The 22798-nt window shown below is 39.5% G+C and overlaps 1 protein-coding gene across 1 annotated transcript in view; it reads left to right on the forward strand.

Annotated features, from left to right (window-relative positions):
- ADCY2 (adenylate cyclase 2) overlaps nucleotides 1–22798 on the forward strand; it is a 433654-nt gene that overhangs the window by 272114 nt on the left and 138742 nt on the right. Inside the window, exon 5 of the mRNA XM_067730355.1 lies at nucleotides 20311–20459. Coding sequence (XP_067586456.1) covers nucleotides 20311–20459 — 149 coding nt within the window. The remainder of the gene's footprint in view (nucleotides 1–20310; nucleotides 20460–22798) is intronic.

Raw genomic sequence — 22798 nt, forward strand, 5'->3', positions numbered from 1 at the left:
GAGCCTGTCTGTCATCACTTTCAGTCTGTATGTGTCCCTAGATCTGGAGTGGGTCTCTTGTAGACAGCATATATATGGGTCTTGTTTTTGTATCCATTCAGTGAGCCTGTCTGTGTCTTTTGGTTGGAGCATTTAATCCATTTACATTTAAGGTAATTATCAATATGTACGTTCCTGTTACCATTTTCTTAATTGTTTTGGGTTTGTTTTTTGTAGGTCTTTTTCTTCTCTTGTGTTTCCCACTTAGAGAAGTTCCTTTAGCATTTGTTGTAGAGCTGGTTTGGAGGTGCTGAATTCTCTTAGCTTTTGCTTGTCTGTAAAGCTTTTTATTTCTCTGTCAAATCTGAATGAGATCCTTGCCAGGTAGAGTAATCTTGGTGGTAGGTTCTTCCCTTTCATCACTTTAAATATATTGCTCCCTTTTGGCTTGTAGAGTTTCTGCTGAGAAATCAGCTGTTAACCTTATGGGAGTTCCCTTGTATGTTATTTCTCATTTTTCCCTTGTTGCTTTTAATAATTTTCCTTTGTCTTTAATTGTTGTCAGTCTGATTACTATGTGTCTTGGTGTGTTCCTCCTTGGGTTTATCCTGCCTGGGACTCTCTGTGCTTCCTGGACTTGGGTGGCTATTTCCTTTCCTGTGTTAGGGGAGTTTTCGACTATAATCTCTTCAAATATTTTTTTGGATCCATTCTCTCTCTCTTTTCCTTCTGGGAACCCTATAAGGAGAATGTTGGTGCATTTACCATTGTCCCAGAGGTCTCTTAGGCTGTCTTCCTTTCTTTTCATTCATTTTTCTTTATTCTGTTCTGCCACAGTGAATTCCACCATTCTGTCTTCCAGGTCACTTATCCATTCTTCTGCCTCAGTTATTCTGCTATTCATTCCTTCTAGTGTATTTTTAATTTCAGTTATTGTATTGTTCATCTCATTTTATTTGTACTTTAATTCTTCTAGGTGTTTCTTCTTTAATTCTTCTAGGTCTTTGTTAAGCATTTCTTGCATCTTCTCGATTTTTGCCTCCATTCTTTTTCCAAGGTCCTGGATCATTTTCACTATCATTATTCTGAATTCTTTTTCTGGAAGGTTGCCTATCTCCACTTCATTTTAGTTGTTTTTCTGGGGTTTTATCTTATTCCTTTATGTAGTACATAGTTCTCTGCCTTTACATTTTGTCTGTCTTTCTGTGAATGTGGTTTTCGGTCCACAGGCTGCAGGATTGTAGTTCTTCTTGCTTCTGCTTTCTGCCCTCTGGTGGATGAGGCTATCTCAAACCCGAGCTCTTGACCCTTCTTCATCCTCCTCCAATTCATTGAAGTCTCTCTTCAAGAACCAGCACAGACCCAACTTCCTCCTTTTCTTCTTGGTCAAGATCTCAAGTGGCCTCTCCTTTCCCACAGTCCTTCTTATAGTCTTGGTCATGGTCTTGGGTTGTGAGCACTTGGGTCCTTTCCTCTGTGTCACTAATTGTTCAACTTTGAAACGATGAGAGGTAAATTCCAGAAAGAACCTCTTGTAGTTCCATAAAATTCTAGGAACTTACAGGGGCATGGAGACCTTCAACTCACTGAGTCCAACAGACATATTTTTTAGACAACCAAACTAGGCCTCAAAGGCTGGAGTGATATTTTGTTATTGTTATTGTTGTTGTTTTATGTCTTTATTGGAGTATAATTGCTTTACAATCGTGTGTTAGTTTCTGCTTTATAACAAAATGAATCAGTTATACATATACATATGTTCCCATATCTCTTCCCTCTTGCATCTCCCTCCCTCCCACCCTCCCTATCCCACCCCTCTAGGTGGTCACAAAAAAACGAGCTGATATCCCTGTGCTATGTGGCTACTTCCCACTAGCTATTTATTTTATGTTTGGTAGTGTATATATGTCCATGACACTCTCTCGCTTTGTCACAGCTTACCCTTCCCCCTCCCTTTATCCTCAAGTCCATTCTCTAGTAGGTCTGTGTCTTTATTCCTGTCTTACCCCTAGGTTCTTCATGACATTTATTTTCTTAAATTCCATATATATGTGTTAGCATACGGTATTTGTCTTTCTCTTTCTGACTTACTTCACTCTGTATGACAGACTCTAGGTCCATCCACCTCATTACAAATAGCTCAATTTCGTTTCTTTTTATGGGTGAGTAATATTCCATTGTATACATGTGCCACATCTTCTTTATCCATTCATCCGATGATGGACACTTAGGTTGTTTCCATCTCCGGGCTATTGTAAATGAACATTTTGCTACATGACTCTTTTTGAATTATGGTTTTCTCAGGGTATATGCCCAATAGTGGGATTGCTGGGTCATATGGTTGTTCCATTTGTAGTTTCGTAAGGAACCTCCATACTGTTCTTCACAGTGGCTGTACCAATTCACATTCCCACCAGCAGTGCAAGAGTGTTGCACTTTTCTCCACACCCTCTCCAGCATTTATTTTTTTTAGATTTTTTGATGATGGCCATTCTGACTGGTATGAGATGATATCTCATTGTAGTTTTGATTTGCATTTCTCTAATGATTAATGATGTTGAGCATTCTTTCATGTGTTTGTTGGCAGTCTGTATATCTTCTTTGGAGAAATGTCTATTTAGGTCTTCTGCCCATTTTTGGATTGGGTTGTTTGTTTTTTTGTTATTGAGCTGCATGAGCTGCTTATAAATTTTGGAGATTAATCCTTTGTCTGTTGCTTCATTTGCAAATATTTTCTCCCATTCTGAGGGTTGTCTTTTGGTCTCGTTTATGGATTCCTTTGCTGTGCAAAACTATCAAGTTTCCTTAGGTCCCATTTGTTTATTTTTGCTTTTATTTCCATTTCTCTAGGAAGTGCGTCAAAAAGGATCTTGCTGTGATTTATGTCATAGAGTGTTCTGCCTATGTTTTCCTCTAAGAGTTTGATAGTTTCTGGCCTTACATTTAGGTCTTTAATCCATTTTGAGCTTATGTTTGTGTATGGTGTTAGGGAGTGATCTAATCTCATACTTTTACATGTACCTGTCCAGTTTTCCCAGCACCACTTATTGAAGAGTCCATCCTTTCTCCACTGTACATTCCTGCCCCCTTTATCAAAGATAAGGTGACCATATGTGTGTGGGTTTATCTCTGGGCCTTCTATCCTGTTCCATTGATCTATCTTTCTATTTTTGTGCCAGTACCATACTGTCTTGATTACTGTAGCTTTGTAGTATAGTCTGAAGTCAGGGAGCCTGATTCCTCCAGCTCCGCTTTTCATTCTGAAGATTGCTTTGGCTATTCGGGGTCTTTTATGTTTCCATACAAATTGTGAAATATTTTGTTCTAGTTCTGTGAAAAATGCCAGTGGTAGTTTGATAGGGATTGCATTGAATCTGTAGATTGCTAGGTAGTAAAGTCATTTTTACAATGTTGATTCTTCCAGTCCAAGAACATGGTATATCTCTCCATATATTTGTATCATCTTTAATTTCTTTCATCAGTGTCTTATAATTTTATGCATACAGGTCTTTTGTCTACTTAGGTAGGTTTATTCCTAGATATTTTAGTCTTTTTGTTGCAATGGTAAATGGGAGTGTTTTCTTGATTTCACTTTCAGATTTTTCATCATTAGTGTATAGGAGTGTCAGAGATTTCTGTGCATTAATTTTGTATCCTGCTACTTTACCAAATTCATTGATTAGCTCTAGTAGTTTTCTGGTAGCATCTTTAGGATTCTCCATGTATAGTATCATCTCATCTGCAAACAGTGACAGCTTTACTTCTTCTTTTGCAATTTGGATTCCTTTTATTTTCTTTTCTTCTCTCGTTGCTGTGGCTAAAACTTCCAAAACTATGTTGAATAAGAGTGGTGAGATTGGGCAACCTTGTCTTTTTCCTGATCTTAGTGGAAATGGTTTCAGTTTTTCACCATTGAGGACAATGTTGGCTGTGGGTTTGTCATATATGGCCTTTATTATGTTGAGGAAAGTTCCCTCTATGCTTACTTTCTGCAGGGTTTTTATCATAACTGGGTGTTGAATTTTGTCAAAAGCTTTCTCTGCATCTATTGAGATGATCATATGGTTTTTCTCCTTCAATTTGTTAATATGGTGTATCACGTTGATTGATTTGCGTATATTGAAGAATCCTTGCATTCCTGGAATAAACCCCACTTGATCATGGTGTATGATCCTTTTAATATGCTGTTGGATTCTGTTTGCTAGTATTTTGTTGAGGATTTTTGCATCTATGTTCATCAATGATATTGGCCTCTAGTTTTCTTTCTTTGTGACATCCTTGTCTGGTTTTGGTATCAAGATGATGGTGGCCTCATAGAATGAGTTTGGGAGTGTTCCTCCCTCTGCTATATTTTGTAAGAGTTTGAGGATAGGTGTTAGTTCTTCTCTAAATGTTTGATAGAATTTGCCTGTGAAGCCATCTGGTCCTGGGCTTCTGTTTGTTGAAAGATTTTTAATTACAGTTTCAATTTCAGTGCTTGTGATTGGTCTGTTCATATTTTCTATTTCTTCCTGATTCAGTCTTGGCAGATTGTGCATTTCTAAGAAAATGTCCATTTCTTCCAGGTTGTCCATTTTACTGGCATAGAGTTGCTTGTAGTAATCTCTCATGGTCTTTTGTATTTCTGCAGTGTGAGTTGTTGCTTCTCCTTTTTCATTTCTAATTCTATTGATTTGATTCTTCTCCCTTTTTTTCTTGATGAGTCTGGCTAATGGTTTATCAATTTTGTTTATCTTTTCAAAGAACCAGCTTTTAGTTTTATTGATCTTTGCTATCGTTTCCTTCATTTCTTTTTCATTTATTTCTGATCTGATTTTTATGTTTTCTTTCCTTCTGCTAACCTTGGGGTTTTTTTGTTCTTCTTTCTCTAATTGATTTTGGTGCAAGGTTAGGTTGTTTATTCGAGTTGTTTCCTGTTTCTTAAGGTAGGATTGTATTGCTATAAACTTCCCTCTTAGAACTGCTTTTGCTGCATCCCATAGGTTTTGGGTCATCGTGTCTCCATTGTCATTTGTTTCTAGGTATTTTATGTTTCCTCTTTGATTTCTTCAGTGATAACATCGTTATTAAGTAGTGTATTGTTTAGCCTCCCTGTGTTTGTATTTTTTACAGATCTTTTCCTGCAATTGATATCTAGTCTCATAGCATTGTGGTCAGAAAAGATACTTGATACAATTTCAGTTTTCTTAAATTTACCAAGGCTTTATTTGTGACCCAAGATATGATCTATCCTGGAGAATGTTTCATGAGCACTTGAGAAAAATGTGTATTCTGTTGTTTTGGGATGGAATGTCCTATAAATATCAATTAAGTCCATCTCGTTTAATGTATCATTTAAAGCTTGTGTTTCCTTATTTATTTTCATTTTGGATGATCTGTCCTTTGGTGAAAGTGGGGTGTTAAAGTCCCCTACTATGAATGTGTTACTGTCGATTTCCCCTTTTATGGCCGTTAGTACTTGCCTTATGTATTGAGGTGCTCCTGTGTTGGGTGCATAAATATTTACAATTGTTATATCTTTGTCATGGATCGATCTCTTGATCTTTATGTAGTGTCCTTCTTTTCTCTTGAATAGTCTTTATTTTAAAGTCTATTTTGTCTAATATGAGAATTGCTACTTGTCTGGATCTTGTCTTTCTGGTGGGCAGGTCCACATCTGGTGGTGTGTTTTGGGGTGTCTGTGGACTTATTATGATTTTAGGCAGCCTCTCTGCTAATGGGTGGCGTTGTGTTCCTGTCTTGCTAGTTGTTTGGCATAGGGTGTCCAGCACTGTAGCTTTCTGGTCTTTGAGTGAAGCTGGGTGCTGGTGTTGAGATGGAGATCTCTGGGAGATTTTCGCCATTTGTTATCTATAGAAATGATCCCTGAAAGTATAGTCTTAGGCTGGATTGATTTAATTGAGGTGTTCTATGTAGTGACAGAGAAAGGGAAGGACTCGCATATACTCTTTCCTAGCTGCTGTTTCTACTCTAAAGTACTGCTACTTTCTATCATACATAAATATGACTACTGACTTTTTTGTAAAAGTCAAAGAAAGATAAAGCAAGGCCTCTCAAATAGTAAGAGTATTAAATGTGTTCTGATTTGATTGATGTAAAGCAAAGTTTCTAAAGATGGACATAAGAGAAAGAAACTAAATTTTATAACAAGAAACAGTGGCAATAGCAGTTGTTACTAGACCTTATCTTCAGAGATGTGCATGGTCCTTTTATACTGCAGGAAAATATTGAATAACATCATCTGTCTCCTCAGCACCACGTGTAACACAGTGGCTGCTTAGGGATCTGGTGTCTGTTTCTTCTGGTAGCTACTTTCTATTGGGAGAAGAAAAATACATAACAATATCCCTTCTGTTTATTGAATTGTTTTGGCATCCTGATGTAATTGAATTGCACTTAAAATAAGAACTAAATAGAAATAAGAATTTGGAAAGAGAAAACAATTTTAATTCTTATAAAAAAAAAAACATGGCCCTGTCATCCTCCCTTTTGAAAAATACAGCAAGTTTAAATATTTATTACATGCATGGTTTAATGCAGGAACAAGATATAATGTACATCTCTATATCTTAGCTCATAATTTAAGTACAAATTATTTTTGCTTAAATTGGATTTTCCTATCAACCAAAATAATCTCAAAAGTAGCATAAATATAAAGTTAAATATCTGCTTTGTTTCATTATATGAGAAATGCTTTGGAGTGCAGAGTGTCCTGAATTTTGAGCAGTAGTACGTTGAAATTTACGAGCTCTGTAGCTTTTCTCAGAGGCACAATTTAAAAGAACAAGTTCTAGGAAAAAAAGGCTTGTGTTAAAATGGAACTCTCAAACCAAGGTCAAGCTGTTCACTGGATAACCTTTGAATAGTCTGGAATTATCCAGATTCTCTGTATGTAGACAATCTTTTGTAGCAAGAGAAAGAAATAGCAATGGTGTATATCAATCAGTTTTGTGACAGCTTGATTTTCCAAAAGTCCCCTTAAGAAATTCCTCCAATGTATTTGGAGGTAATGTAGCTAAGTCATATCCAGTATATTAGACACTGAAGTTTGTGTGTTGCTTTCAGATAATTTGGCAGGGTACACAGCTATATTAGCAAAAAGCTGAAATATTAATGGAAATATTAACCTTGTCAGATTATGAACTGAGTTGAAATTTATCATGTGTCCCATAATATTGGGCTTTTCTTTCCGAGCAAAGCATTTTATAATGGAAGAAAGACATATTTAAAAGTGACTTGATTTACCACATTTGAGTACAGGCTTTTATTTAAGGTTTACCCCAATACCCAATTCTGTGATCACCAAGAGGAGATGTGCAGACCCCAGAGCATGGATCCTGTCCATGGACTCTGATCATAGGTCTTGCCATCCACCAGTGGTACCAGAATCACATGATAGTGGAGAAGCCATGGGTCCTTTCCTTAGGCTGGTTGGCTGTTACCAAAATCTTTATTCCATTCAACCTTCACACAAATTCTTAACACACACACAAAAAGAAAAATTTGGTTTGCACAGCATATGGAGTTGATTTCCTGTACTTTTCAAACTACCTATAAAAAACCAGTCATCTGTCTACATGTGGGGCTAAAATGAAGATCATGGTTTACATTTGGTTATTAAATGAAGTTATGGTCATGAAAGAGAATTACTATATTTGATTCATCTTTTTTGTTCATAAAATCTGTCTTTCAGGAAAAGCTGGCTCTGTGTGCTTTGGGGTTTAATGTATTCTTATTACAGAATGTAGGCAGAAGAGAGAAGATGTTTAGAAATGTCTCAGTTAGGTTTGCCCCAAGCAGCCCTAAGGCAAGGATGTGGGTGTGGACATTTAGTTGGGAAGTGGTCCCAGGTGTCAGTGTGAGTGGACCAGGGAGGGTCCCGCTCCAGCTCCTGAAAGGAGCAACTGGAAACAGAGGCTCAGTCCATCTGGAGACCCTCCAAGGGAAGTGTGGAAGATGCTCAGACCTGCCCACTGAGGGGTGTGGGTGCAGAAACTGGGGTATTTATCCATCATTTTATAAATGATTTTTTTTTAATATCCACCAATTACTTTCTCATTGGTTGAGGCACAGGGAACTGTAGATTTAGAAAGGAACAGGCTTCAGATGACCTCCAAGGAGGGCAGAAGGAATATGGTTAGGACACCGACAACATCGGCTCCAGAAAGCATAACTAGAAATGAATATAAACATTGGGAGAGGCGACTGACTGCACCGAATCCACGTGGACACTCAGGTTATCATCACATGGTAATAATGCAGAACGATGTCAACTAAGCATTGTGACCTTATGCGTTTTGTTTTTTCTTAGCCCTTGACTCTTCCATCACCCATCAGAAGGTACAAAATTGGTTTTACTCTACTTAAGCTAATCATCAGACATCGCTGTAGACACAGATTCCATTGAGATTTCTAAACAGATAGCCTAGACCAGATTCATAATCTGTTATTCCTACGTGCCAACACTTCTTGTCACTCTTTTTGAAGTTAACAAATTTGTATTCAGTATCTACTTGCTTTATGACAGAGATTTGATGGCACTCCCAGTAACATGCCTCCTTTTGCTCCCATCTGCGACTGCTTTGATCATGTCTGAGAGGGTGACCAGACGGGTCTTCTGATTTTGTTGACAGCAGCTCATACTTTTCTCAACAGGTTTCCTCTCTTTGTTTAAATAGATTTTGAACATTATGAGCCCTTTATAATATTTTGACCTCACATCCAGTGATGCAATACACTGATCAATAAACAGAAAGAGAAACAGAGATCATCCCATACAGGGTTACTCAGTATGTACAGTGTGTTCAGTAGCTACCAGAATAGAGTTAAGTGAATGCAACATTAGCATAACTCAGTTCCAAACTTTAAGGGACAAAGTCTGTTGTCTTGTTGTCTAAGTAGTTCCTTGGATGTATCACATGTTTTATGACCTTCAGACTTCCCAAATGTCTAACCATCTGGTTGGTCATGGAAGCCAAAACAGAAAAATGACAATAAGTGGCAAATAGATGTATTTGTCAGGTGGGTAGCAAAAGATGAGTAGATGATGGAACAGCTCTTTGTATTAAGATTTACAAAAGGTGGTAAAGTGCCATTGATTTTAAAAATAAATCCCACTGTCTTTCCATGTGGGTTCTGAGATCAGAGAGGGAGCAGAATTGTATAGACACTAGATCATCAACCAAATGTATTGAACTCTCAATTTGTGTGTAACAAGGACACAGCCTGTCTTCTAAGTTTTAAAATATGGACTTCTATTTTTCACGTCATTAGTAATTTCTTGGTAATCTGAGTTCCAAGTGGCTCCATTTTTCTGGGGTCACTTGTTCTGTTGACAAACCAAAACATTACTTGATTTCTTACTCTATTTTTGACCTCAGTTATTTTCCATCCTCCTGCTTTTGCTTATCTTGGCCCCGTCCGCATGCAGAGAAGTCTCACACGTTTTGCTCTAGTCCAAAATTTGAACTCACCTTGTCACCTTTGAGCTAACATGATGCTGCTATATTGTTAGATCATTAATGAAATTTGGAGAATAACAGAAGGGAATTCGAGCTCAGAATACAAATCAAATTTCAATTTCAAGTGGTTGCCAATGTTTACCAACCATTTTCCAACCAGGAGACACTTTGAATGTTCTCTTTTTCCTTGGATGCAGCCTGCTGATGTGAAGCTGGGGTCTCCCCTTCCCCTGAATGAGTCTTTCACACCTCTCCCATACCAACAGTATCATTGTCTGCCAGAGAGAAAAACCCAAAGTAATCACTGCGTTATTTTGCAGAGTAATTAAATTTCCCTTTGTATGAAAATCACTGATCCAGATTTTGCCCAGGCCTGGTATTTATGACCAAGAAGGTCATTAGGGTGGAGCTTCTGATCTCAATTACAGAAGGGTAAGATGTGGAGAGCACGTTCCTCCCCAGAAATACATCTGCACGTGGAACAACTCCTACAGAACACCTACTGAATGCTGGCAGAAGACCTCAGACCTCCCAAAAGGCAACAAACTCCCCACGTACCTGGGTAGGTCAAAAGAAAAAAGAATAAACAGAGACAAAAGAATAGGGACGGGACCCGCACCAGTAGGAGGGAGCTTTGAAGGAGGAAAGGTTTCCACACACTAGGAAGCCCCTTCGCGGGCAGAGACTGGGGGTGGCGGAGGGGGGAAGCTTCAGAGCCGCAGAGGAAATCACAGCCACAGGGGTGCGGAGGGCAAAGCAGAGAGATTCCCTCACAGAGGATCGGTGCCGACCGGCACTCACCAGCCCGAGAGGCTTGTCTGCTCACCTGCCGGGACGGGCGGGTCTGGGAGCTGAGGCTCGGGCTTAGGTTGGATCCCAGGGAGAGGACTGGGGTTGGCGGCGTGAACACAGCCTGCAGGGGGCTAATGCACCACGGCTAGCTGGGAGGGAGTCCGGGGAAAAGTCTGGACCTGCCGAAGAGGCAAGAGACTTTTTTCTTCCCTCTTTGTTTCCTGGTGCGCGAGGAGAGGGGATTCAGAGTGCCTCTTTTTTTTTTTTTTTTTTTTTTTTTTTTTTTTTTTTTTTTTTGCGGTACGCAGGCCTCTCACTGCTGTGGCCTCTCCCGCTGCGGAGCACAGGCTCCGGACGCGCAGGCCCAGCGGCCACGGCTCACGGGCCCAGCCGCTCCGCGGCATGCGGGATCCTCCCGGACGGGGGCACGAACCCATGTGCCCTGCATCGGCAGGCGGACTCTCAACCACTGCGCCACCAGGGAAGCCCCAGAGTGCCTCTTAAAGGAGCTCCAGAGACGGGCGCGAGCCGCGGCTAAAAGCACGGACCACAGAGATGGGCAGGAGACGCTAAGGCTGCTGCTGCCGCCACCAAGAAGACTGTGTGTGAGCACAGGTCACTATCCACACCCCCCTTCCTGGGAGCCTGTGCAGCATGCTACTGCCAGGGTCCCGGGATCCAGGGACAGCTTCCCCGGGAGAACGCATGGCGCGCCTCAGGCTGGTGCAATGTCATGCGGGCCTCTGCCACTGCAGGCTCACCCCGCACTCCGTACCCCTCCGTCCCCTCAGCCTGAGTGAGGCAGAGCCCCCGAAGCAGCTGTTCCTTTAACCCTGTCCTGTCTGAGCAAAGAACAGACGCCCTTTGGGGACCTACATGCAGAGGCGGGTCCAAATCCAAATCTGAGCCCCAGAAGCTGTACGAACAAAGAAGAGAAAGGGAAATCCCTCCCTGCAGCCTCAGGAGCAGCAGATTAAAGCTCCACAATCAACTTGATGTACCTGCATCTGTGGAAAACCTGAATAGACAACGAATCATCCCAAACTGAGGAGGTGGACTTTGAGAACAACGATATATATATATTTTCCCCTTTTCCTCTTTTTTGTGTGTATGTGGATGCTTCTGTGTGTGATTCTATCTCTATAGCATTGCTTTTGTCATTTGCCCTAGGATTCTGTCTGTCCGTTTTTGGGGTATTTTTTTAGTACAGTTTTTCACACTTGTTATCATTGGTGGATTTGTTTTTCGGTTTGGCAGCTCTCTTTGTTCCTTCTTTCCTTTTTATAAAAGTTTTTTATTACTTAAATTAAAAAAAAATATTTTTTTATTTTAATAACTTTATTTTATTTTATTTTATCTTCTTCTTTCTTTCTTTCTTTCTTTCTCTCACTTTTATTCTGAGCCATGTGAATGACAGGCTCTTGGTGCTCCAGTCAGGCATCAGGGCTGTGCCTCTGAGGTGGGAGAGTCAAGTTCAGGACACTGGTCCACAAGAGACCTCCCAGCTCCACGTAATATCAAACAACAAAAATCTCCCAGAGAGCTCGATCTCAACGCCAAGACCCAGCTCCACTCAATGACCAGCAAGCTACAGTGCAGGACACCCTATGCCAAACAACTAGCAAGACAGGAACACAAACCCATACGTTAGCACACAGGCTGCCTAAACCCATAATAAGGCCACAGACATGCCAAAACACACCACCAGACTTGGACCTACCCACCAAAAAGACAAGATCCAGCCTCATCCACCAGAACACAGGCACTAGACCCCTCCACCCGGAAGCCTACACAACCCATTGAACAAACCTTAGCCACTGGGGACAGACACCAAAAACAACAGGAACTACGAACCTGCAGCCTGCGAAAAGGAGACCACAAACACAGTAAGTTAAGCAAAATGAGAAGACAGAGAAACACACAGCAGATGAAGGAGCAAGGCAAAAACCCACCAGACCTAACAAATGAAGAAGAAGTAGGCAGTCTACCTGAAAAAGAATTCAGAATAATGATAGTAAAGATGATCTAAAATCTTGGAAATAGGATGGAGAAAATACAAGAAACATTTAACATGGACCTAGAAGAACTAAAAAGCAAACAAACAGCGATGAACAACACAATAAATGAAATGAAAAATTCTCTAGAAGGGATCAATAGCAGAAAAACTGAGGCAGAAGGACAGATAAGTGACCAGGAAGATAAAATAGTGGAAATAACTACTGCAGACCAGAATAAAGAAAAAAGAATGAAAAGACTTGAGGACAATCTCAGAGACCTCTGGGACAACATTAAACGCACCAACATTCGAATTATAGGGGTCACAGATAAAGAAGAGAAAAAGAAAGGGACTGAGAAAATATTTGAAGAGATTATAGTTGAAAACTTCCCTAATATGGGAAAGGAAATAGTTAATCAAGTCGAGGAAGCACAGAGAGTCCAATACAGGATAAATCCAAGGAGAAGCACACCAAGACACATATTAATCAAACTTTCAAAAATTCAGTACAAAGAAAACATATTAAAAGCAGCAAGGGAAAAACAACAAATAACACACAAGGGAATCCCCATAAGCTTAACAGCTGATCTTTCAGCAGAAACTCTGCAAACCAGAAAGGACTGGCAGGACATATTTAAAGGGATGAAGGAGAAAAAGCTACACCCAAGATTACTCTACCCAGCAAGGATCTTATTCAGACTTGATGGAGAAGTTAAAACCTTTACAGACAAGCAAAAGCTAAGAGAGTTCAGCACCACCAAACCAGTTTTACAACAAACGCTAAAGGAACTTCCATAGGCAGGAAACACAAGAAAAGGAAAAGACCTACAATAACAAACCCAAGACAATTAAGAAAATGGTAATAGAAACATACATATCGATAATTACCTTAAATGTAAATGGATTAAATGCTACAACCAAAAGACATAAACTGGCTGAATGGATACAAAAACAAGGCCTGTATATATGCTGTCTCCAAGAGACCCACTTCAGACCTAGGGACATATAAAGACTGAAAGTGAGAGTAGGGTAAAAGATATTCCATGAAAATAGAAATCAAAAGAAAGCTGAAGTAGCAATTCTCATATCAGACAAAATAGACTTTAAAACAAGGACTGTTCAAGACACAAAGAAGGACAGTACATAATAATCAAGGGATCAAGAAGAAGATATAACAACTGTAAATATCTATGCACCCAACATAGGAACACCTCAATACATAAGGCAAATACTAAGAGCCATAAAAGGGGAAATCGACAGTAACACCATCAAAGTAGGGGACTTTAACATTCCAATTTCACCAATGGACAGTTCATCCATTGAAAATAAATAAGGAAACACAAGCTTTAAATGGTACATTAAACAAGATGGACTTAATTGATATTTATAGGACATTCCATCCTAAAACAACAGAATACACATTCTTCTCAAATGCTCATGGAATATTTTCCAGGGTAGATCATATCTTGGGTCACAAATCAAGCCTTGGTAAATTTATGAAAATTGAAATCGTATCTAATATCTTTTCCGACCACAATGCTATGATACTAGATCTCAATTACAGGAATAAATCTGTAAAAAATAAAAACACATAGAGCCTAAACAATACACTAATTAATAACCAACAGATCACTGAGAAATCAAGGGGGAAATCAAAAAATACCTAGAAACAAATGATAATAAAAACACGATGACCAAAAACCTATGGGATGCAGCAAAAGCAGTTCTAAGAGGGAAGTTTATAGCAATACAATCCTACCTTAAGAAACAAGAAACATCTCAAATAAACAATGTAAACTTACACCTAAAGCAATTAGAGAAAGAAGAACAAAAACCCCCAAAGTTAGCAGAAAGAAATCATAAAGATCAGATCAGAAATGAATGAAAAAGAAATGAAGGAAACAATAGCAAAGATCAATAAAAATAAAAGGTGGTTCTTTGAGAAGATAAACAAAACTGATAAACCATTAGCCAGACTCATCAAGAAAAAAAGAGAGAAGACTCAAATCAATAGAATTAGAAATGAAAAAGGAGAAGTAACAACTGACACTTCAGAAATACAGAAGACCATGAGAGATTACTACAAGAAACTCTATGCCAATAAAATGGACAACCTGGAAGAAATGGACAAATTCTTACAAATGCACAACCTTCTGGGAATGAACCAGGAAGATATAGAAAATATGAACAGACCAGTCACAAGCACTGAAATTGAAACTGTGATTAAAAATCTTCGAAGAAACAAAAGCCCAGGACCAGATGGCTTCACAGGCGAATTCTATCAAACATTTCGAGAAGAGCTAACAACTAATCCTTCTCAAACTCTTCCATGCTATAGCAGAGGGAGGAACATTCCCAAACCCATTCTACGAGGCCACCATCACCCTGATACCAAAACCAGACAAAGATGTCACAAAGAAAGAAAACTACAGGCCAATATCACTGATGAACATAGATGCAAAAATCCTCAGCAAAATACGAGCAAACAGAATCCAACAGCACATGAAAAAGGATCATACACCATGATCAAGTTGGATTTATCCCAGGAATGCAAGGATTCTTCAATATACGCAAAGAAATCAATGTGATACACCATATTAACAAATTGTAGGAGAAAAACCATATGATCATCTCAATAGATGCAGAGAAAGCTTTTGACAAAATTCAACACCCATTTATGATAAAAACCCTGTAGAAAGTAGGCATAGAGGGAACTTTCCTCAACATAATAAAGGCCATATATGACAAACCCACAGCCAACATCGTCCTCAGTGGTGAAAAACTGAAACCATTTCCACTAAGATCAGGAACAGGACAAGGTTGCCCAATCTCACCACTCTTATTCAACATAGTTTTGGAAGATTTAGCCACAGCAATCAGAGAAGAAAAAGAAATAAAAGGAATCCAAATTGGAAAAGAAGAAGTAAAGCTGTCACTTTTTACAGATGACATGATACTATACATGGAGAATCCTAAAGATGCTACTGGAAAACTACTAGAGCTAATCAATGAATTTGGTAAATTAGCAGGATACAAAATTAATGCACAGAAATCTTTACATTCCTATACACTAATGATGAAAAATCTGAAAGTGAAATCAAGAAAACACTCCCATTTACCATTGCAACAAAAAGACTAAAATATCTAGGAATAAACCTACCTAAGTAGACAAAAGACCTGTATGCAGAAAATTATAAGACACTGATGAAAGAAATTAAAGATGATACAAATAGATGGAGAGATATACCATGTTCTTGGACTGGAAGAATCAACATTGTGAAAATGACTATATTACCCAAAGCAATCTACAGATTCAATGCAATCCCTATCAAACTACCACTGGCATTTTTCACAGAACTAGAACAAAAAATTTCACAGTTTGTTTGGAAACATAAAAGACCCCGAATAGCCAAAGCAATCTTCAGAATGAAAAACGGAGCTGGAGGAATCAGGCTCCCTGACTTCAGACTATACTACAAAGCTACAGTAATCAAGACAGTATGGTACTGGCACAAAAACAGAAAGACAGATCAATGGAACAGGATAGAAAACCCAGAGATAAACCCACACACATATGGTCACCTTATCTTTGATAAAGGAGTCAGGAATGTACACTGGAGAAAGGACAGCCTCTTCAATAAGTGGTGCTGGGAAACTGGACAGGTACATATAAAAGTATGAGATTAGATCACTCCCTAACACCATACACAAAAATAAGCTCAAAATGGATTAAAGACCTAAATGTAAGGCCAGAAACTATCAAACTGAGAGGAAAAACATAGGCAGAATACTCTATGACATAAATCAGGCAAGTTCCTTTTTGATGCACCTCCTAGAGAAATGGAAATAAAAACAAAAATAAACAAATGGGACCTAAGGAAACTTAAAAGCTTTTGCACAGCAAAGGAAACCATGAAAAAGACCAAAAGACAACCCTCAGATGGGAGAAAATATTTGCAAATGAAGCAACTGACAAAGGATTAATCTCCAAAATTTACAAGCAGCTCATGCAGCTCAATATCAAAAAAACAAACAACCCAATCCAAAAATGGGCAGAAGACCTAAATAGACATTTCTCCAAAGAATGTATACAGATTGCCAACAAACACATGAAAGAATGGTCAACATCATTAATTATTAGAGAAATGCAAATCAAAACTACGATGAGATATCATCTCACACCAGTCAGAATGGCCATCATCAAAAAGTCTACAAACGATAAATGCTGGAGAGAGTGTGGAGAATAGGGAACCCTCTTGCACTGTTGGTGGTAATGTACAGTGATACAGCCAATGTGGAGTACAGTATGGGGGTTCCTTAAAAAACTAAAATAGAACTACCATATGACCTAGCAATCCTACTACTGGGCATATACCCTGAGAAAACCATAGTTCAAAAAGAGTCATGTACCACAATGTTCCTTGCAGCACTATATACAATAGCCAGGACATGGAAGCAACCTAAGTGTCCATTGACAGATGAATGGATAAAGAAGTTGTGTCACATATATACAATGGAATATTACTCAGCCCTGAAAAGAAACGAAATTGAGTTATTTGTAGTGAGGTGGATGGACGTAGAGTCTGTCATGCAGTGTGAAGTCAGAAAGAGAAAAACAAATACCGTATGCTAACACATATATATGGAATGTAAAAAACAGTCATGAAGAACCTAGGGGCAAGATGGGAATAAAGACACAGACCTACTAGAGAATGGACTTGAGCATACGGGGAGGGGGAAGGGTAAGCTGGGACAAAGTAAGAGAGTGGTGTGGACATATATACACTAGTAAACGTAAAATAGATAGCTAGGGGGAAGCAGCCACATAGCACAGGGAGAGGAGCTCGGTGCTTTGCGACCACCTAGAGGGATGAGATAGGGAGGGTGGGAGGGAGGGAGAAGCAAGAGGGAAGAGATATGGGAACATATGTATATGTATACCTGATTCAGTTTGTTATAAAGCAGAAACTAACACACCATTTTAAAGAAATTATACTCCAATAAAGATGTTTTAAAAAAAAATAAGAAGGTCATTAATCTGATTTTAAATCAGTGTTTCCCTGGTGGCACTGTGGTTGAGAGTCCGCCTGCCGATGCAGAGGACACGGATTCGTGCCCCGGTCCGGGAAGGTCCCACATGCCGCGGAGTGGCTGGGCCTGTAAGCCATGGCCGCTGAGCCTGCACGTCCGGAGCCTGTGCTCCGCATTGGAGAGGCCACAACAGTGAGAGGCCCGCGTACCGCAACGAAAAAGAAAAAAAAAAAAACCATAAGCACTGTCTACCCAGGTCTCCACTTTGAAATTAGATTTTTCTTTATTGTGCCCCAGATGAAATGCACAGCAGATCTTTCATTCATTGAACAAATAACTGCAGGGAAAATGCTACTTTCCAAGAACTCCTGCAGTAATTGAGAAATAAAGCAATAGACAAGCCCCCCACTTCACTGCCCTTCATACCACCAGTCTCTTTGAGTGGAAGGAACCACATAAGGGTTATATTGCCAATGTCCACAATAAAATCTAGTGGTATTTCCCCCACCAAAAAAAAAGTTCTAAAAAATTTGTGGACTTGTCAATATTTTCCCTTAAGGCTGAAATATCTACAGTACTTTTCTGATATTGGTATAGGTATACTGCTTTTTCTTTTATTATTAAGGTTTTTATAATTCATCTCTTTTTGGTGTATCTTTTTTAATTTCTGATAGTTCTGTATTCTTATATTTAAGATGTGTTTATTATGAGTAGTTTAGAGTTACATTTTGTCTTTTTTCAGTCCAATCTGACAGTATTAGTCAATTAATTGGAATATTTAGTCCATTAATTTCAATATAATTTCTGGCACAACTGTCACTTTATGATTTAGTTTCTATTTGCCCCACCTGTTTTTAGTTTTCTTTGACTCTTCTTTATCGACTTATTTTGTATTAATCAAGGATTTCTTTCCCATTTTCTCTGTTAACCTGTTAGTCATACATTTTTTCAAACTTTTTGTTGCTGATGTGGAAATTGCATCCATTCTTGACTTACTACAGTCTAACATAAATTGCTTTATTTTGCCACTTCTCACACAATTCTAGGACCTCAGAACATTTTTATTCCATTGACTCCCATTTCATCTTTTGTGTTATTGTCATTGTGCATTTCATTCTGTTATATTTTAGACCACACCAGACATTAGCCTCATTATTTTGTACAGTTCATATTAATTTATATTTCCCCAGATGTATATATGGACATTTACCTTATTAAAAATTTTTGATTTCTGCATTTCATTTCTTAATTTAAATGGAAACATCAAGGGGAATTTAACAAAAAAGTGAAAAGATGATTATTAAATAAAAAGTGTTCTCTTACTTTCTTAAGTACCAGTAAAATTCCCTTTGGTGTGTGACAAGTGTTATGACAAGTGTCAGCTCCCTGCCCTTTATCTAACTGCTTCTTTTTGCCTCTGTTGCAAGGAGGTTGGTAACAATACCAGTCAGATGATACTGTTGTTTTGATTCAATTGGTTCACGTGAAGATGGCTCCTGGGAGCATGTGGTGCATAGCAGGTCCTCCTCATCTATTAGCTCCCCCTCTTTTCCCGGATCCCAGGCACGTGGCTTCCTCCAAACACCAGCCTGTCTTTCTAGCCTCATCTAACAGCTATGCACTGTGGGTGGGCCCCTTCCTGGATCATGAACAACATGATATTAGGGACACTGTCCCCTTCATCTTTGCATTTACCATTAGTGCTTATCAAGGGGTCTGGCATTTAATGGGCAGTGATGGATGTTTTCTGATTGGGTTAATGAAGGACGGAAGGAATGAACAAACAATCCTCACTCAGTTATGCCAGTTCATAGAGAAATGCTCCCTACCATGCACTGAGACCTTACACAGGCACACGCTGAGTCTCCTGTTGACTTTGCACCTGTCTTCCTGGGTCAGGCTGGGGATGGGCTGTGGTGAGGGTCATTTCATCTTCATCAAGATGCACTCCTGACCTACCCTCTGCTCCCTTGGTGGAAGTTCCCAACAGCCCCAAAGCGATGTGCACTGTGGGTGGGCCCAGGGGACAGACACCTGGACCAGTGAATCTGTGAGCAAAGCTCAGCTTCCCCATCCCTTCCTCTACTCTCTCACCACTTTGTCCACCAAAAAGAAATTTTTTTAAAGAAAAAAAGAGACAATGTGGAAGAAGGAGAAAACTTGGCATTCAACAAATGTTTGTTTACACACACTGAATACCACTAGCTAAATCCACAATGCCTGAAGAATATGGTGTTTTCTGTAATAGATTAATGTTTAAAACACTCAAGGATGAATATCAACTTGCAAAGATTGCCATCTATGATACTTTTTCTCAAAAAATTGCATAGTTTCCTTGAAGAGAATGGAAAAGTTGCCACTCTAACTATAATAAATACAGATTAAAGTATGTGTAATATTGCATGCTATTGTGTACAAGATATACTGAATTTAAAGACTAAAAATACAAGAAAATCTCATATGTTACCATTTCTTTGTGTCCCACCTATAGTTTCTCATAGGTGATGTCTTTTTCAGAAGCTAATATTCCTGACTCTGTCTTTATAATAGTTTAGAAGCACTAAAGAGGATTGGATGGTCACCACAGAGGAAATGAAATATTTGAAAATATGTGACTCTTACTTAGGAAATGTGGAATATGGGCTGACTTTCAAAAGTGCAATAAAGCTTGTACTTTATCTCTCAAATGAACAAGCAGGTGAAAATGAGTGTTTTGTATCTTAGACTGACCACTGGTTCCTGGTATTTTAATATTATTTCTGCTTCACTACTTTAAAATCAAATTAGATAAATAATACCCTCAGGGAAATAACTATGCCTTCCTTATTCTCCATACTGAAAAAGACATGCTTAGAACTCAATAAATAACAACACACTCTGACCTTAGACAATTTTATATTTTTTTCAATATGTATTTCTAGAATCTGTATTTTAACTTGTAAAGAGTCCTCAAATTAGCCCCACTACAAATCAGAATTGATATCAGATGATACTGGGCTGTGACCTTGGTTGTGTAACATCTCTTGGTCTTCCTTCCACACCTGGTTTCAGGAGCGGCTTCTGCTGTCCCTGCTGCCAGCACACATAGCCATGGAGATGAAAGCCGAGATCATCCAGAGGCTGCAGGGCCCCAAAGCCGGCCAAATGGAAAACACCAACAACTTTCACAACCTGTACGTCAAGCGGCACACCAACGTCAGGTACGCTGCTGCTCTGTTCTCCTTCCGCAGCAAGTCTGGGGAGCCTGTATGCCAGGTGGGGGACATATTTAACTGGGAGCCCATAATCTTACAGTTTCATGTGTCCTTTGGAACTGTTTATCTTTGCGTGTAGAGTAATTATCACTCCACCTACCCATGTGCTACATCTTGGGCCTTCACATTAAGATAAGAAAACGGGTTCCTCTACTTATTGCATTTTGTGACCATCAATTACAAAAGGGAGAGAAGTGGACAATGGGGCCCTTATTCTGGGAACTCCTTGGTCAGAGCTCACTGTGTCCCTGAAACCCAGGACTCAGTATCAGTAAGATTAAAGAGTCATGGGCTCTAGGCACAAGGACTGGTTCCTCAAGGTGGACTTGGCAAGGGCAGGGCCTTGGGAAGCCAGCACTTTCCAGGGAAGCTGGATGTTCTGCTGTCAATCAGGAATGATGGGTTTCTAGGGTATGGCTGGTACCCAGCATCATAGGGGACCAACATGCACCTTAATTAAATTATAATGAAAGTTACTGCTTTTCCAAGAGTGGCACAGCCATCCATACTTCCCAGGGAGCCATTCCTGGATTCCCAGTAACTGGAAAACTAACATGGGATTGTGGTCAGGAAGGAGGATGGTATAGGACCTCTTCTCCCCTGAGCTCTAGAGAGGAGCTGTGCAGGTCCTCACTTCAGTCTGGAGAGGGTGCTCCCTCCTGTGCTCCCCTCCATCTCTGGCTACAGTGGTGTGGGACCTCTCCACATGTGGGTGCCCTGGTCCTCACTGTTCTCCATGCCCACCCATTCCTGATACCACTTCTCTGGGGGCTGTCCTTTCATCCATTCGATTACATTGCAGTGGTGATTGCTATTCTGGCTGGGTTATCTCAATAAGGAACCTGTGCATGCCTCACTCATTATGTTATTCCTTTAGTCACCCCCCACCCCATTCAATAGTTTAATAACAACAACCACAAACACAAACTAAAGTGTGTTTAGAATCGTCTAGAATTGTAATAGGGCTGTTTGCCTTCAAGTCCAGACCTTTTCCATTGTGTGATGCAGCCTTCTGTCTGGTTACTTCAGGTCAAGGATTTTTGAAGTTTATTAAGAAACAAATTTAACTGTAGCTTAATTTATGCATTGCTAAGACAAATTGCATTTTAACACATGATTTTAGAAAAAGGTATGGCCCAAGCATGCAAAGAGCTAATATACAATGAGAAATGCACATTGAAAGGGAGACAAGAGAAAAAAAGTTGCATATCAAGTAAGAACTAAGGAAAAAACATTGAATAAATGAGGAATCAGGAGTAAACTTTTTTATAGTCCCCGCCTTTTTTTTCTTGGAATAATAGGAAAGAACTCTGTGTGTATATATACATATATATGTATGTATGTATATATGCATATATTTATGTGTTTGTATATACATATATATATGTATATATATACACACACAGAGACAGAGAACATTCATACATGTTAAAGAGTAAAGCTGGACTTCCTTGGTGGTGCAGTGGTTAAGAATCCTCCTGCCAATGCAGGGGACACATGTTCGAGCCCTGGTCCAGGAAGATCCCACTTGCTGTGGAGCAACTAAGCCCGTGTACCACAACTACTGAGCCTGTGCTCTAGAGCCTGCGAGCCACAACTACTGAGCCCACACACCACAACTACTGAAGCCCATGCATCCTAGAGCCTGCATGCCACAATTACTGAGCCCATGCGCCGCAACTATTGAAGCCCATGCACTCTAGGGCCCACATGTGGCAACTACTGAGCCCACGTGCTGCAACTACCAAAGCCCGCATGCCTAGAGCCCATGCTCTACAACAAGAGAAGCCACCACAATGAGAAGCCCGCACACCACAGCAAAGAGTAGCCCCCACTCACTACAACTAGAGAAAGCCTGCACACAACAATGGAGACCCAGTGCAGCCAAAAAAACGGCATAAAATTATTTAAAACACTAGACTGCATTTAGGTTTTTAAGCATTTTACCTACATAATTAAAGAAAAAACATTTATGGTGTCTGACAAGATATACTATAGTAGAAATTGCTCTTTCCAGCCTTAACTATATGAAAATCAGCAATGCCCCTTTCATCTCCAGAAATATTTTTATGTCACTTATTGGTATTCAAACTGTGTAAGGATAAATGTGTCTATCTAAATAGGATCACAGACTATCTTTAAATAGCTGTGATATAATCTGGGAACAATAGACCTGTAAAAATGACTGAAGACACAACCAATCTCAAGCAGTTGATAATGGTCTGCATAATATCTGTATTAGTTATCAGTTTCTGTGTAACAAATTACCCCAAAACTCAGTGGGT

The sequence above is a fragment of the Pseudorca crassidens genome, chromosome 3, assembly GCF_039906515.1.
Source record: "Pseudorca crassidens isolate mPseCra1 chromosome 3, mPseCra1.hap1, whole genome shotgun sequence".
Lineage (NCBI taxonomy): Eukaryota > Metazoa > Chordata > Mammalia > Artiodactyla > Delphinidae > Pseudorca > Pseudorca crassidens.